At 40.6% G+C, this 15098-nt stretch overlaps 1 protein-coding gene across 9 annotated transcripts in view; it reads left to right on the top strand.

The window, feature by feature from the left end:
* Window positions 1-15098, top strand: part of WDFY3 (WD repeat and FYVE domain containing 3) — a 296640-nt gene that overhangs the window by 112811 nt on the left and 168731 nt on the right. For all 9 annotated transcript variants that reach the window (XM_043545050.1, XM_043545054.1, XM_043545049.1 and 6 more), the window contains 3 exons: window positions 6407-6516; window positions 9301-9462; window positions 12510-12702. In XM_043545050.1, the coding sequence (XP_043400985.1) occupies window positions 6407-6516; window positions 9301-9462; window positions 12510-12702 (465 nt within the window). The remainder of the gene's footprint in view (window positions 1-6406; window positions 6517-9300; window positions 9463-12509; window positions 12703-15098) is intronic.

Below are 15098 nucleotides of genomic sequence, written 5' to 3'. Positions count from 1 at the left end.
AAATTTCCAAGATTCTATGGGTTTTGATGAGTCTGGTGCTTCAGTGGACGTTAGGCATGTTTATCTTGAGAGAATTTGGTTTGTAAACACGCTTGTAGATCGATAAAAGCTGTTACTTGTATATTATTGTATATGTTATGTAAAAATCTATACACTTTGAGGTATGAGAAGAAATGATTTTAAGAGAAATTTGGTGCCTTAAAAGGGAGGGGAGTGTTTGCGCGTGTTTAGAGTAAAACTCTGTACTAATCTTGCCTTTAGTTAATTGAAATTGCTTTATCTGTTTTTATAAAAGTTCTGAACAATTGTCTGTATAAATGGGACTTGGCTTATTTGCATGCTGTTTGGTTTGTAGATTTTGTATCCAATATTTAATGCTGACTTTTCATAGGCAATACAGAATGCTATGGTGCATCAGCAAACTAACACTGAACTACACTAATAACTAAATTTTGCACTTAGTGAACAAACAAAAAATGCATCACAGGTAGTAGTGAAAGTACCGCACTACAGTGTATAAAAATAATCAATTCTTAGGAGACCTCACAATACCAGTCTGTTTATCACTATCTTTTGCAAAGCGGAGACAGTCATTATTTTAGATGAATTATAAAATGCATGGATTAGTAAAGCGCACTTATGACGTATGTATTTCTTGCTTTTGGTGGGCTCTTGATCAACCATGCTAAGTCACGGTTTTATATTCTCATTTCAATTTTGTATTTGGGGAAGTTCTTTATGGAATAGACTTTGATCTGAAATCTGTCATGTAGTATTTATTTAACTAAAGACAATACAGCTAAGCTCTGCCAGAATTACTACATCAGTAAAATGCTGTTATTTAATGTTACTTTAAATCTAGAGATTGTGAGTTGTGGTTAAGGGTTTCAGAAGAACCATCCCCTTTTGTTTACACTTTCAATGCATATTTTTGATGTTAAAAATTTATATAAAGAGAATTAATGTGCAAAGGTAGGAGTGTCTCTTAAAGCACTCCACTTCGTATTTTCTCTACTCAGTTTTGATGGTCAGTTGCCAGTAAATGTGGAAAAATTTGTTATCCATGGACAATGGATTATTAGTTCCTTCTTTACAAGTGTTAAAATGAACAGGGAAGTCAGAGTAGGGAAGGCTGCATGAAAAAATAATTTAAAAAATTCGTTAACTAGAATCCTTTGTGTAATGTTGCTACACCATTTACATCCACATGCAAAATCTTTCTAGCCACACTGAGAACACATTTACTTTCCTCCATTATTTACTATTGTTTTTAAATTGCTGCAGTTCAGTAGTGAACATGTTCAGAATTGGTTTGTTGAAGGACTGCTGTGACCCTTTTTCTCTTTACTTTCAGTGTATGTAGACTGTAAATGAAAAGATTTGGTTTTGAAGATTGAGGAGTCTGTTTGTTTTTGTTTTTTTTTAAAGTAGTGTATATGTATCACTTGGATTCTTGCCGATTTACTTTCTTTACTTTATACCCTTGCAGGAGGTGTAGAAATGTATAATAATTCAGTATATTAGATCTACAAGTCGATTGATTGACTTGTGTATAGTTCTAAAAGTTAGGTGCAGATGCCTAAATGCATAGAGCAGATGTGAAAATAAATCTTTCTCTTTGTGTGAAATAATTATTTAAATGGAAAATTTCAGTGTTCTTACGTGTCTCTTTTTCACCAGCCCTGGATCAAGTAAGACTTGTTGCTATTTTAGCAACAAGAAGAAAGTCAAGGAAAGTGTGGGCCCCTTACTGAATGAGGGAGGCAACCTAGTGACAGAGGATGTGGAAAAAGCTAATGTACTCAATGCTTGTTTTGCCTCTGTCTTCATGAACAAGGTCAGCTCCCAGACTACTGCGCTGGGCAGCACAGCATGGGGAGGAGGTGACCAGCCCTCTGTGGAGAAAGAAGTGGTTCGGGACTATTTAGAAAAGCTGGACGTGCATAAGTCCATGGGGCCGGATGCGTTGCATCCGAGAGTGCTAAAGGAGTTGGCGGATGTGATTGCAGAGCCATTGGCCATTATCTTTGAAAACTCATGGCGATCGGGGGAAGTCCCGGACGACTGGAAAAAGGCTAATGTAGTGCCCATCTTTAAAAAGGGGAAGAAGGAGGATCCTGGGAACTACAGGCCAGTCAGCCTCACCTCAGTCCCTGGAAAAATCATGGAACAGATCCTCAAGGAATCAATTCTGAAGCACTTAGAGGAGAGGAAAGTGATCAGGAACAGTCAGCATGGATTCACCAAGGGCAAGTCATGCCTGACTAATCTAATTGCCTTCTATGACGAGATAACTGGCTCTGTGGATGAGGGGAAAGCGGTGGACGTGTTGTTCCTTGACTTTAGCAACGCTTTTGACACTGTCTCCCACAGTATTTTTGCCAGCAAGTTAAAGAAGTATGGGCTGGATGAATGGACTATAAGGTGGATAGAAAGCTGGCTAGATCGTCGGGCTCAACGGGTAGTGATCAATGGCTCCATGTCTAGTTGGCAGCCGGTATCAAGCGGAGTGCCCTAAGGGTCGATCCTGGGGCCGGTTTTGTTCAATATCTTCATAAATGATCTGGAGGATGGTGTGGATTGCACCCTCAGCAAGTTTGCAGATGACACTAAACTGGGAGGAGTGGTAGATACGCTGGAGGGTAGGGATAGGATACAGAGGGATCTAGACAAATTAGAGGATTGGGCCAAAAGAAATCTGATAAGGTTCAACAAGGACAAGTGCAGAGTCCTGCACCTAGGACGGAAGAACCCCATGCACCGCTATAGACTAGGGACCGAATGGCTCTGCAGAAGTTCTGCAGAAAAGGACCTAGGGGTTACAGTGGACGAGAAGGTGGATATGAGTCAACAGTGTGCCCTTGTTGCCAAGAAGGCCAGTGGCATTTTGGGATGTATAAGTAGGGGCATAGCGAGCAGATCGAGGGACGTGATCGTTCCCCTCTATTCGACACTGGTGAGGCCTCATCTGGAGTACTGTGTCCAGCTTTGGGCCCCACGCTACAAGAAGGATGTGGAAAAATTGGAAATCGTCCAGCGGAGGGCAACAAAAATGATGAGGGGACTGAAACACGTGACTTATGAGGAGATGCTGAGGGAACTGGGATTGTTTAGTCTACGGAAGAGAAGAATGAGGGGGGATTTGATAGCTGCTTTCAACTACCTGAAAGGGGGTTCCAAAGAGGATGGATCTAGACTGTTCTTGGTGGTAGCTGATGACAGAACAAGGAGTAATGGTCTCAAGTTGCATGGGGGAGATTTAGGTTGGATATTAGGAAAAACTTTTTCACTATGAGGGTGGTGAAACACTGGAATGCGTTCCCTAGGGAGGTGGTGGAATCTCCTTCTTTAGCAGTTTTTAAGGTCAGGCTTGACAAAGGCCTGGCTGGGATGATTTAATTGGGGGTCGGTTCTGCTTTGAGCACGGGGTTGGACTAGATGACCTCCTGAGGTCCCTTCCAACCCTGATAGTCTATTATTCTATGACTTGCCAATTCGGTTTTGTTCACCAATAGCCACAGACAAGATTGCTGACGTGACACGTTTAAAAAATTGAAACTCCCCCCTCCCCCCCCCCCACTCTTACTGCTAAGATCATGGATGGAGGCTTCTGTGTGTGTGTTCTGTGCTCTTCATTCTTCTTTGACCTTCACTTTCAAAGAAATCTAGAAAAATAAGTCTTTTCTTTTTCTTTTTATTTCTTGGAAGCCTCTGTTGAATTCCCTGAAGATGGATCCACTGCACTATTTTTAAGGAGGCGTGCACGTTCCTCCCAATACAGTACTTTCAGACTGGATCGATCTTGTTGCTTGAGCTACTACAGTAACTCCTCATTAACGTTGTAGTTATGTTCCTGAAAAATGCGACTTTTAGCAAAACGATGTTAAGCGAATCCAGTTTCCCCATAAAAATTAATGTAAATAGCAGGGGTTACACACAGACACACAGACACACACACACACACAATATAAGCTTTAAACAAACAATCTAATACTGTACACAGAGATGACGATCGTGAAGCTTGGTTGAGGTGGTGGAGTCAGAGAGTGGGATATTTCCCAGGGAATGCCTTACTGCTAAATGATGAACTAGCAATTGGCTCAGCCCTCAAGGATTAACTTATTGTTGTTAATGTAGCCTCACACTCTACAAGGCAGCACGAATGGAGGGAGGGGAGACAGCATGGCAGACAGCGACAGCGACACACACCGTGTGTGTGTGTGTGAGAGAGAGAGAGAGAGAGACAGAGAGATGCGCATTTTCCCACTCTTAAGTATACTATCTTGTTAAGTTTATCAGCAAGCTGAGACCAGCAGCTGCTGCCAGGAAACTCCCTCTGTCCTGAGCCCTGTCCTGTTGTGTGTCCCCCCTGCTCTATGGAGATGGGGTAAGTGGGGTGCAGGAGCAGGGGGGAGGGGGACACCCTGACATTAGCCCCCCTCTGCTACCATCCCCCCCCCAGCAAGCAGGAGGCTCTTGAGAGCAGCTCCAAGGCAGAGGGCAGGAGCAACACATGGCAGTGGGGGGAGGGACAGCTGAACTGCTGGCAATTGATAGTCTGCTGAGCGGCTGCTGCACAGGGAACTTAGGGGAGCGGGGAGCTGATGGGGGGCTGCCGGTCCACCCTGGTTCCAAGCCCGCACCAGCTAGCTGCAATGGGCTGCTCTTCCTGCAAGCGGTGGACATAGCAGGCAGCTGCCAAACAATGTTATAAGGGAGCATTGCGCAACTTTAAACAAGCATGTTCTCTAATTGATCAGCAACTTAATAGCGTTAACTGGGACAACTTTAAGTGAGGAGTTACAGTATTTGAAAGCAAGACAAGGTGGATGAGGGAGTGTCTTTTATTGAACCAGCTTCTGTTGGTGAGAGAGACATGCTTTCCAGCTTATACAGAGTTCTTCAGGTCTGGAAAACTTACTCAAGGCAGGTCTAAACTTAAAATGCTGCACTGGTGAAGCTGCAGCACTTCAATGAAGATGCTCTTATGCCGATGGGAGAGAGCTCTCCTATCAGTGTACACCTCTTCCCCGATATAACGCGATCCGATATAACACGAATTCAGATATAACGCAGTAAAGCAAAAATGGTTTTCTGTCTTGTCTACAACATTGGTTTTCAAACTGGGGGGTTGCGACCCAGATACGGGGGGGTTGCGAGCCGCAAGGCCAGCATGCGGCTGCAAGTTGCGAGCCCCAACCCCTGCGCCAGGCTGTGAGCCCTGACTGCGATGCATGGCTGCGAACCCTGACCCTGTGTGGAGCTGCGGGGCTACGAGCCCCGACCCCGGCGTGTAGCTGTGAGTCCCGACCCTGACCCCTGTGCCGGGCTGCGAGCCCCGACCCCGACAGGGACGCGCGGCTGCGAGCCCCGACCCCAGGCTTGATGTGAAGGATGACATCAGATGCGCCCTTTCTAAAACAAAACCAAGAATAAAACTTCTTGTGTCAAATACTGTATTAATAATGGAAATGGTCGTGGCCAAAGCAAGTTCGATATAACACGGTTTCACCTATAACACGGTAGGATTTTTTGGCTCCTGAAGACCACATTATATTGGTAGAGGTGTAGTTAATCCACCTCCACAAGAGATGGTAGAAGCTGACCAGTTGACATAGCGCTGTCTACAAGGCAGGGATTAAGGTAAGTATAACTAGGTTGCTCGGGATGTGTGGATTTTTCACACCCATGAGTGAAGTAGTACTGACATAGGTGTCAGATTTCAGAGTAGCAGCTGTGTTAGTCTGTATTCGCGAAGTATAGGCCAGACCTCAGGATGTCACAGCTAAATACAAGGTGGAACAGATTGTTTACCATAAATAGTTAACAAATATTTCAAGGGACCATTCAAGATGAAGTAGCCTGTTAATACCCCTCCAGTCATAGGGAAGAAAAGGAGGGGGGGCAAAGCTGCTGGGGTTATGGTTATATAGGTTATAGATTGTTGTAATAAGCCATAAATCCAGTGTCTCCATTCAGCCCATGATTTTTATTATCTAGCGAAATTATGAATTGAAGTTCCCAGGCTCGTCCTTTGAAAGTGTTGTGCAGGTTTCCTCTGAAGATGAGGACTGATAGGTCGGATATAGTGATTGCTTTGTGAAAAGTGTTCACCCACAGGTGATGTGGTGTTTTTCTCTCTCATCATTTTTATCGTCTGTCCAGAGGATGAAAGTGTCATTGATATAAATCATTGGATTCATGGTGCATTTGTGGTGTACCTCATCCAGTGCACTAAATGCCCCAATAGCAGCTACATGGGTGAAACCAGACAATCACTACACTCTCGAATGTACTCACACCGGAAAATTCAGAATTTAACTTAAATTCTGTGTGGTGTTTGTAAAGAAGATCCACTTTCCATGCTGCATCTGTTCACGTAGTTGGCCTTGCTTTTTTTCAACAGAGGCTGCAAGTCGTGCCATAGTCCAGTTCCTGGAGATCAATCAAAGTGAAGAAGCCAGTAGAGGTTGGATGCTGCTCACTACAATAAATTTACTAGCTTCATCCGGTCAGGTTAGTTCTTCTTTATGATAATGATAATGAAAACCAAAGCAGGAATAATGTTTTAACCAAAATAATGTTTTCAGGTTTGCAGCATTCCTCATTAAATAGCACATGTGAAAAGGGGCCCTGGGAACATTGTACAGTGTCCTAATTCCAAAGCTTACAGGTCATAAAGTCCTTTACATCTCCTTCCTATATTGAGGTTTAATTTTATTATAGTGTCTCTGGAGTGATGCTGTAATGAATTGAAGTTGCCTAAAAAAGTCCCCTGGCGCTGAAATTTATGTCTTTTCCTAGCTCACAGTAAAATAATTTTTAGGTAAAGAAGTAATAAATCAGAAGTGGCTTAAGAGAAATTTCAGAGTCTAAAAAGTGCTTTCTGCACCTTAAAATCATTTTAAAACTGAAATAACTCAAAAATTCTTTACTTTAGAAACAAAAGCCAAACAAATTCTTGTGACCAGGTATTGATGATGATCTCTTTGGGGTCTAGATTTGGTTAAAGATATAAATAACCGTGAATTTTTTTAAAATTATTTTCTATTAATGCATCATTTATTGAATTAATCTCATTTTCTGTGAAAGTTTTAAAATATTCACTGAATAGTTGGTGAACAAATTTCAACCTATAAGTTGTTCATGAAGTGTTCGTTTCCCTGCTAATTATTTGTGGTAGTGCATGACTAATCCTCTAAGGGCTTGTTTGGACAGAGTTAGTTTGCTGCAAGTGGGGGTGTAAATCTGCAGCACACTAACTGTCCATGTGGACCCTGCTTCTGCACACTAAAAGTTCTTCCATGCGCTTTAACCTACTCTTGTTTCAAATGGAAGTAGGTCAAAGAGCACTAGGGAACTTCTAGTGCTTATGGACCCTGCTAGTGCAGGTAGTTGGTTCTTGGTCCACTAATATTTTGTGGATTTACACCCCAGCATGCCATGCACTAACTCACCCTCTATGCAAGCTATAAATCACGTGGTGTTTATTCTCCATGACTGGATAAACTGAGGTAAGGTCTACACTACACACTTCGGTATACCACTGTCACTCAGGGGTGTGGAAAAAACCACACTCTGGAGTGGAGTAGTTATACCAACCTTAACCTCCTGTATAGACAGCTCTATGTCAGCAGGAAAGCTTTTCCCACCAACCTGACTGCCACCTCGGAGTAAGCAAGCCGATGGGAGAGCTCTCTCCCGTTGGCTAAGAGCGTCTTCGTCAAAGTGGTGCAGCTTTGTAGTGTAGACCTACATAGAGACAATTAAAATAGAAGAAAATACATTTCTGGTAAGATTAGTTTCGAAAAAATCTTTTATATTTTGAAACCTTTGGAATTTGGGAATATTTTCACTGATAAATCAGCAGTCTGAACACTCAGAAACAATTAATAATTTGGTCCCATGAATAACAGTGGAGTGAACTCCTTGTGCTTACTAGGAAAAATATATGTAAATCTTTTTTGTTATGTAACCACCTATAATGGGGAATGTGTACTTTGAAAAATAATAGGAATATTTGAGAAGAATAGAATGATCTTTGCTACCAAACTAAGATCTCACTGTGAAGATGAAAGAAAAGTTTGTACGAACATGCAAGAACCTAAGATATCCGTAACAGATATTAGTCTTTGAGATGCTGATGGCACCTTGACCAACTGTCCTTGTCTCTTATCCTTATTCTGTATCCTTCCATACTCTTGAATTGTGTATGATCATTAAATTTGTTAATTCTAAGTTAGGGTACTTAAGGGCTATCTGCATTCGGTATGCTGATTCCTGCAGAGCATGTGGAATTTGATTTTGTCCCAAATGGATATCTTTGCAGGCTACTTGGAGCATCTTAAAAGACAAAGAATTTGGGAATAAATAGTACCCCATTCATGGAGGCCACACTATATAAAGAGATAGTGAAGCCAAAGGCAACCATGAGCTGTATTACTGTGGCTCTGCTGGCTGGCCTTCTGACACACTGGACAATTGCATGCTGTCTTCTCTCTGCTCCCTGATTATCTGTTCATGTATCTTACCAAATCATCCTACCTACTTTACAAATAATACCAGACCCCACCTCCCAACTTTTCCACTCTCCTCCAGATGTTTTCACATTTTCTTCCACGCTGTTCTGTATGCATGAAACAACGTAAAGCCAATACCTTCTCCTTCCAATCCAATCACACTTCCATGATGACTGCAAGAAATATCCAACTGATGAGGTCTAGATTGAGGGCCTGAGGGGATTGCTGATCTTTACATTATTTTAAAAAGCTTTATAGTTTGTAATTGCTAAGATCTATCAAGCTGATGTAAATTATGCTTTTATCGTTGTTGTTTTTGTCCTCCATTCCCTCTTACTGTTTGTTACATTGTTGTCTTGTCTTGTGGTAGGAATTGTCTTCCTCTGTGTAATGTAATGGCTCTAATCCTAATTGAAGCATTTATGTGCTATTGTCATATGAATAATTAATGGTTATTTTATTACTGTTGATATATTTAGACCTTTCTCTGAGTGTTGTCTTGTTTTTCCTCTATTTTTTTTTCCTGTTTTGAAAATGTTGAAGAATACATCATTCATCGGTACTGCAGTTCGGATGCTTGTTAAATTTATAGGAAGGAAAACGTCAACGTTTTATGCAAGCTTCTATCTCTGTGACTTGCGTTAAAGGCAATAATTTGCATAATTAAATCATTCTTTCAAACAATACAGAATACCTTGAATTTAAAAGAAAATTATGTTGTATTTTAAAAAAATTCACTGTTACAATATGGGGAAATGTTACTGGCTTTTCTGTTTTTCAGAAAACAGTGGACTGCATGACGACGATGTCGGTGCCTTCCACGCTTGTTAAATGTCTATATCTGTTTTTTGACCTTCCACATGTGCCTGAGGTAGTTGGAGGAGCGCAGAATGAGCTACCTCTAGCAGAGCGCCGAACGTTACTACAGAAAGTCTTTGTACAGGTAAAAAGAAAATATAGGTGTTGAGTATGTAGACAGACATTTTTCTCTCTTTTTTTTTTTTTTTTTTTAAGAAGGGGCGGTATGAAAAATGGAAAGAGGTGGCTTTATCAGGTATCTCCAGAAATTGCTGTTGATCTGAGCCAGTGACTTCATACATGGAAGTTTTTTTTGTCTCTGTTTCTTAACAGAGACAGCTATTTGTTAGCAAAATGAATTTCCCTGCCAGCACAGTTGAGATTGAGTACTTTTTTTCTCAGAAAATATTTTGTCTTCACAAATGAGTGTAGCACTTGTACTGGGCTGCTTAAGAGGGATGACATGCAGACCACTTCCTCCTCCTCTCCCTACAGTCATTTGAGTAAGTACAGTAAAAATCAGCAGCACTGATATTAATTAGAAGATTATTTAAAAACATGCCACCTTTATTTCTAATAGGGAAATAAATCATCTTTGTGTGGCAGGAAAAGGAAGTCACTATTGTGGTTTTCCTGAATGACTTAATTTAAGACCTTTTCAGCAGAACAGAACGAATCAGTCAACTTATTGCAGTTTACTCTGTGTACTTGACTTGGAATTTAACTTCACCGCTTTAACTGAAACCCCCCCACAAAATAATAAGAATAAATAAATAAAGATGGATTTTACCGCCGCATTTTATGTAGCTCATACAATTATCTTCACTCTGTTTGTCTATGGAAGGAAGAGGGTAGATGGCATATTTTTTTTTAACCTTAGAAAGGGTTGTATTATGTTAGTTTATAATCAGATGCTGATAGACAATTATATGTCAGTTGATACATCTGTTCTAGCTCCGGTGTTCGTTTGTGCAAGGTGCTGTGCTCCCTCAACTCATTTTGGCACACAGTACAATTTAGGTTTGGCATTATGGGTTTAAATATCTGACTAGATACATTAAACACAGTACATTTTTATTGGTAATAAATTTTGAGTAATTAAAAATGTTTAGACTTGCACTTAATGAACAAATGTTCCTGGAATATCAACTTTTTGGTGTGCTGTTCTTTATGAATGACACTTTGAATAAAAGGAAGAAATCCTAGAGAAGCAAGGGTCCTGTACCTTTATGGAAGAAAAAACTGACTGAGTCACTTGGTAGTCTGTTTGTAAAGGGAAAGCTAACTTCCCATTTGAAAGAGTTGGAAATATCAGGAATGCACCTTTGGCTGTTTCTCTGTCTTGTAAAAGGTTTTTTTTGATGAGGCTTCATCTTCTGAGTGATCTTTTCAAATTTTAGCCTTTGTCAGTTTGGCCATACATAAATATATATGAGGCCACACTGAAACCAGTAAGCCATTGTGGTGTTAGACAATGTCTCATGAATGTTCTATGTGTTGACAGAATAACTTCATTCTCTTGAGTCATAGATTGTTCTTATTCTTTCACTTGGTGATAGGCTTTGGTTATTATAGACTTATAACACGCTGCTGTAATTCAGAGAGTTTACACTTGACAAAACGAATATCTTGTCTCGTTCATGAAGTCTGAAAATTCAGAGCAATTCCTATTCCTCACTCAAGTTACTACAATTAAAAACAAGCGAAGGCTCTTTGAGTGTGGTACTCATTACTTATTAACAACCAATATGTTGGTTGAATTTAGATTTATTCTTCCTCCTAAAAATGATGTATCTTACTTGTCTTCAGACTTCTTGTTTTGAGTACCTTTTCTTTTGGCTTCTTTCTTTCACTTTGACCAGTCCACATTTCTCATGTTGATAAGAAAATTTAATAAACTATTTATTTGGTCAAAATAACCTATATGCTTCTAAGCAAAATGCATACCCATGGTACTCTTTGCATGTTGTACCTATTTGTTGTGTTTCTGGAAGGCCCCTGAGATCTCTTCATTCTGTCAAAGCTAGATGTTGATATCATTTTTCAACCTTTATATTGTTGTAGTGTCTCGAGGTGTCAGTCAGCTTAGGGCCCCATTGTACAAGGCAATGTAAAACATGGGTATGTCTTCAGTGCAGAGTTAGCCTGGGCTTTTATTTGCGTGCTGCCCAACCCCCTCCTATTCATTCTTGAAAACCTCTTTCCTGAATTCAAGTAGCACTTTCTATCCAGACTAGCTGGCATGACTGGGGTATGAGTTAGAGCTGGGTTCTGCTTTCATTTGGGCTGGTAATCTACCCACTTTCCAGTGAGGACACAAGCTTACATAACTCAAATGCTGATGGACCTCTGTTGCCTTCCTATAATGCACCCCACGTGCCCAGAAGAACAGAACAAGTTCTCCCACAGTTTGTTGTGAAAGAATTGTAGAGCGTCTCACTTATTGCAGCACTAAAGAACCATGGGATATGGCCCCAGAAGTCCTAGTAACACATACAAGGCAGCACAGCAACTCAGGTAGGGCTTTGCAGTGTGGCTGCTCACTCCTGGGCAAGGCTAACTCAAGGCTATGCTCAGACCTGGGTGTTGATTATCCAAGTTAATTCTGCACTGAAGACATAGCCATATTAAGTAACCTTACCTGCCCCAATGATTTGCCTGCTCTTCGTTTGGCCAAGGAGGCATGGATGCTGCTCTTCCCATCCCATCTAATCAGTGCTCTTCATGCATTAGAAAGCATTAGGGTAGTTAGCTTGTTAACACCTCTATTCCTGTTGCAAGAGTTGAACATGCTATCTAGGGAACAATTCTGCCTCTGGCAGACAGTGCATAAATGGAGCATATTTAGGACTCAAACTCTGATCCCTACATGGCAGCATAAAACACTTAAAGTAGTCTGCTAGTTTAGCCCTATTCATTACATTTTAATGGGCCTGAGGAGTGGAATAACCATGAACATTTGAAGACCTAATCTTAGTCTTATTTAACATGGATGAAGGTAATTAAGGCTATTCAGGAAGCGATATGCAAGGTAAAGAACTGCATCTTACTTTGCTAATGAATATAACAGTTCTAATTGGATGATCTTTTTTTTGATCAGTTTGTGTAAAAGTACCAATGAACAGAGTTCTGCTGTTAAATATTTTACTGTCCCTGTGCTGTTTTAATAATTTGAATGCCTTATTGTTTCAGATCCTAGTAAAATTGTGCAGTTTTGTGTCCCCGGCAGAAGAACTGGCTCAGAAGGATGATCTCCAGCTTTTATTTAGTGCAATAACCTCATGGTGCCCTCCCTGTAATCTGCCTTGGAGGAAGAGTGCAGGGGAAGTACTAATGACCATATCGCGTCATGGCCTTAGTGTCAATGTAGTGAAATACATTCATGGTGTGTATCTTAAAGAGATATTGTTTTTATTCTTTTGTTCCAGTTTATGTATTACTTCCTTCATCCTGTAGTTTCTGTATGTAATATAGCAAAAACTAATGTACTTAGGAAGATTTAAGAGTATTTGTATACATCTGTAGACTTAAGGTTAAAATAATGTCATCAAAATTGTTCTGTAATAAGATTAGAGAGGTTCTTGTACATAAACCAACTTCCCATGGTGTCAGCTGAGGTTTTTTTCCACACCTCAGTTTAATGTTGCAGAGCACAGGTTCTCAAATGTTTTCACAGTGTGGAACATGTTAGTGAAGAGGGTGCTTACATGAAAAAGTAATATTAAGAAGCTATTTGTGATTATTGTAACTGGTGCTGGTGGCATCAGTTTCTGAGGGGTGGCTCCTGTTTATCTCCTGCTTTTTGATGTAGCAGTAGCCCCTTGTGGAGGCAGGCAGGCTAGGTGTTTCTCATTTCCAGCTGGTGTACAGCCACTCTACTTTTAAATAAAGTCCCTGGACATCTGTGAACTCAGCTGGACACAAGGAGTTGGAACCAGTGTCCTGTGTTCTGCAGGCTCTGTCTGAACATTCAGAGATCCATGAAAGCTGCTGCCATAAGGTAAACAGTGCATTATTTAAAACAACCAGTGTAATCTCACCAACAAACAAATATGGAGAGAGTATTCAGATACATCCAGGTAATGAGGCAAAGTCATGTCTTTTTTTGGCCTTGTCTGAAATAAGCAGCACAAATAATAGCTCTGTTGCCCATGGAAATATAACTTCTCCAGGTGGTTCCATTGCGTAAGTCATGATTTCCATGGTTTGCACACCATCTTCACATTATCCCTAATGGATCTTCAAATGGCAATGTTTGTGATCAGCAATGATTGCTATTAGCCCATCACATAACAGATATGGAATTTGTCAGACCAAGCCATAAAGATTCTCCACCCAGTAGATAGAGTAACATGCATGGCAGTAGCTTTGAATGCAGATGAACTAGGCAGAAGGATGGACACATGTATTCCCAACATTGAGCTGGTGCACTTAAAAAAACAAACAAACAAAAAAACACTAGTTAGTAGTATAAAAGTACATACTGGTTCTGCCAGCGTTCATCATTTAAATTATAGGGAGTAGCTCTCAAATGCTATAATCTTTTAAAATAAATTAAATTTTTAAACTGGGGTGGGAGAGGCAGGCACAGCATCTTTTAGCAATCTGTAACATTAAGTTGGTTGTGAATATTCCCTGGAGAACGTCGTCTTAAGACTCTCTGTGAAATTGTGCTGGCAGCTTTTCAAATATGTAACCCTGCTTCCATATATCCCATGCAACATCACAGGAAGTTTGGTCTACAATGTTTTTCACACTAGCCATTCACAAATTACAGAAGACTCCCAACTCAGCCTAAAAAGAAAACAAAAAACCAGAACCAAATGAGTTCCTGATTTTGCTTTCAAAGACAAAAAATAAATAAGGAGCCTAATGGCAACAGTGGTAAGCGTTTTCAAATATGACTTCAAAGGGGGGACAATTGTTCCCAATTACATCCATAATGTATCTTTTTGGTGAATGTGGCAGGAAAAGATGATGACGTCTAGTTTGTAATTGTACCAATGTCTGTTGTTTTATTGATAGCATGTTACATGATATAACCTGGTTGGCATATTAAGAGACACATTGATAGTGCAACAAGGAGTCCGGTGGCACCTTAAAGATTAACAGATTTATTTGGGCATAAGCTTTCGTGGGTAAAAAAACACTTCTTCAGATGCATCTGTTATATATCAATCAGACCACAGATCTGAAGAAGTGGTTTTTTTACCCACAAAAGCTTATGCCCAAATAAATGTTAGTCTTCAAGTGCCACCGGACTCCTGGTTGTTTTTGTGTATACAGACTAACATGGCTACCCCCTGATACTTGACACCATTGATAGTGTAGTGTTCTTTATCATTTAAATAATTAATCATGTATCAGGCTTAAAAAAACCAAAAGTCTCTACTGCCTCTTTTTGGAACTGAACCTGTTCATGACCATAAACCTGATTAAAAGATGACAGTGTCTCGGAAGGGAGTTACGTGATCTGTGGTCTGTCTGATATATAACATTTTGTGTAATGTCATCCAAGATAATACTTTAAGGAACGTTTTTTCTGAGTGCCTGTTTTGAAAATCCACACTGCAGCTAGGAGAGAGAGATGGATGTTGCAGCTTGACTGGCAGTTTGGGCTTTCAAGCCCTCCTGCCTCCTTGGGTCTGAGCTCCTTGAGCATCCATCAGAGCCACAATGTTCACACTGCTATTTTTTGTGTGCTAGCTGGCGCTCAGCTAGTGTGAATCTGTCTACCCAAGTTGGGAGGCTCGCTCCCAGCTGTAGTGTAGATGTACCCAC

The sequence above is a fragment of the Chelonia mydas genome, chromosome 4, assembly GCF_015237465.2.
Source record: "Chelonia mydas isolate rCheMyd1 chromosome 4, rCheMyd1.pri.v2, whole genome shotgun sequence".
NCBI lineage: Eukaryota > Metazoa > Chordata > Testudines > Cheloniidae > Chelonia > Chelonia mydas.
This window is presented reverse-complemented; position numbering and strand designations above follow the sequence as displayed.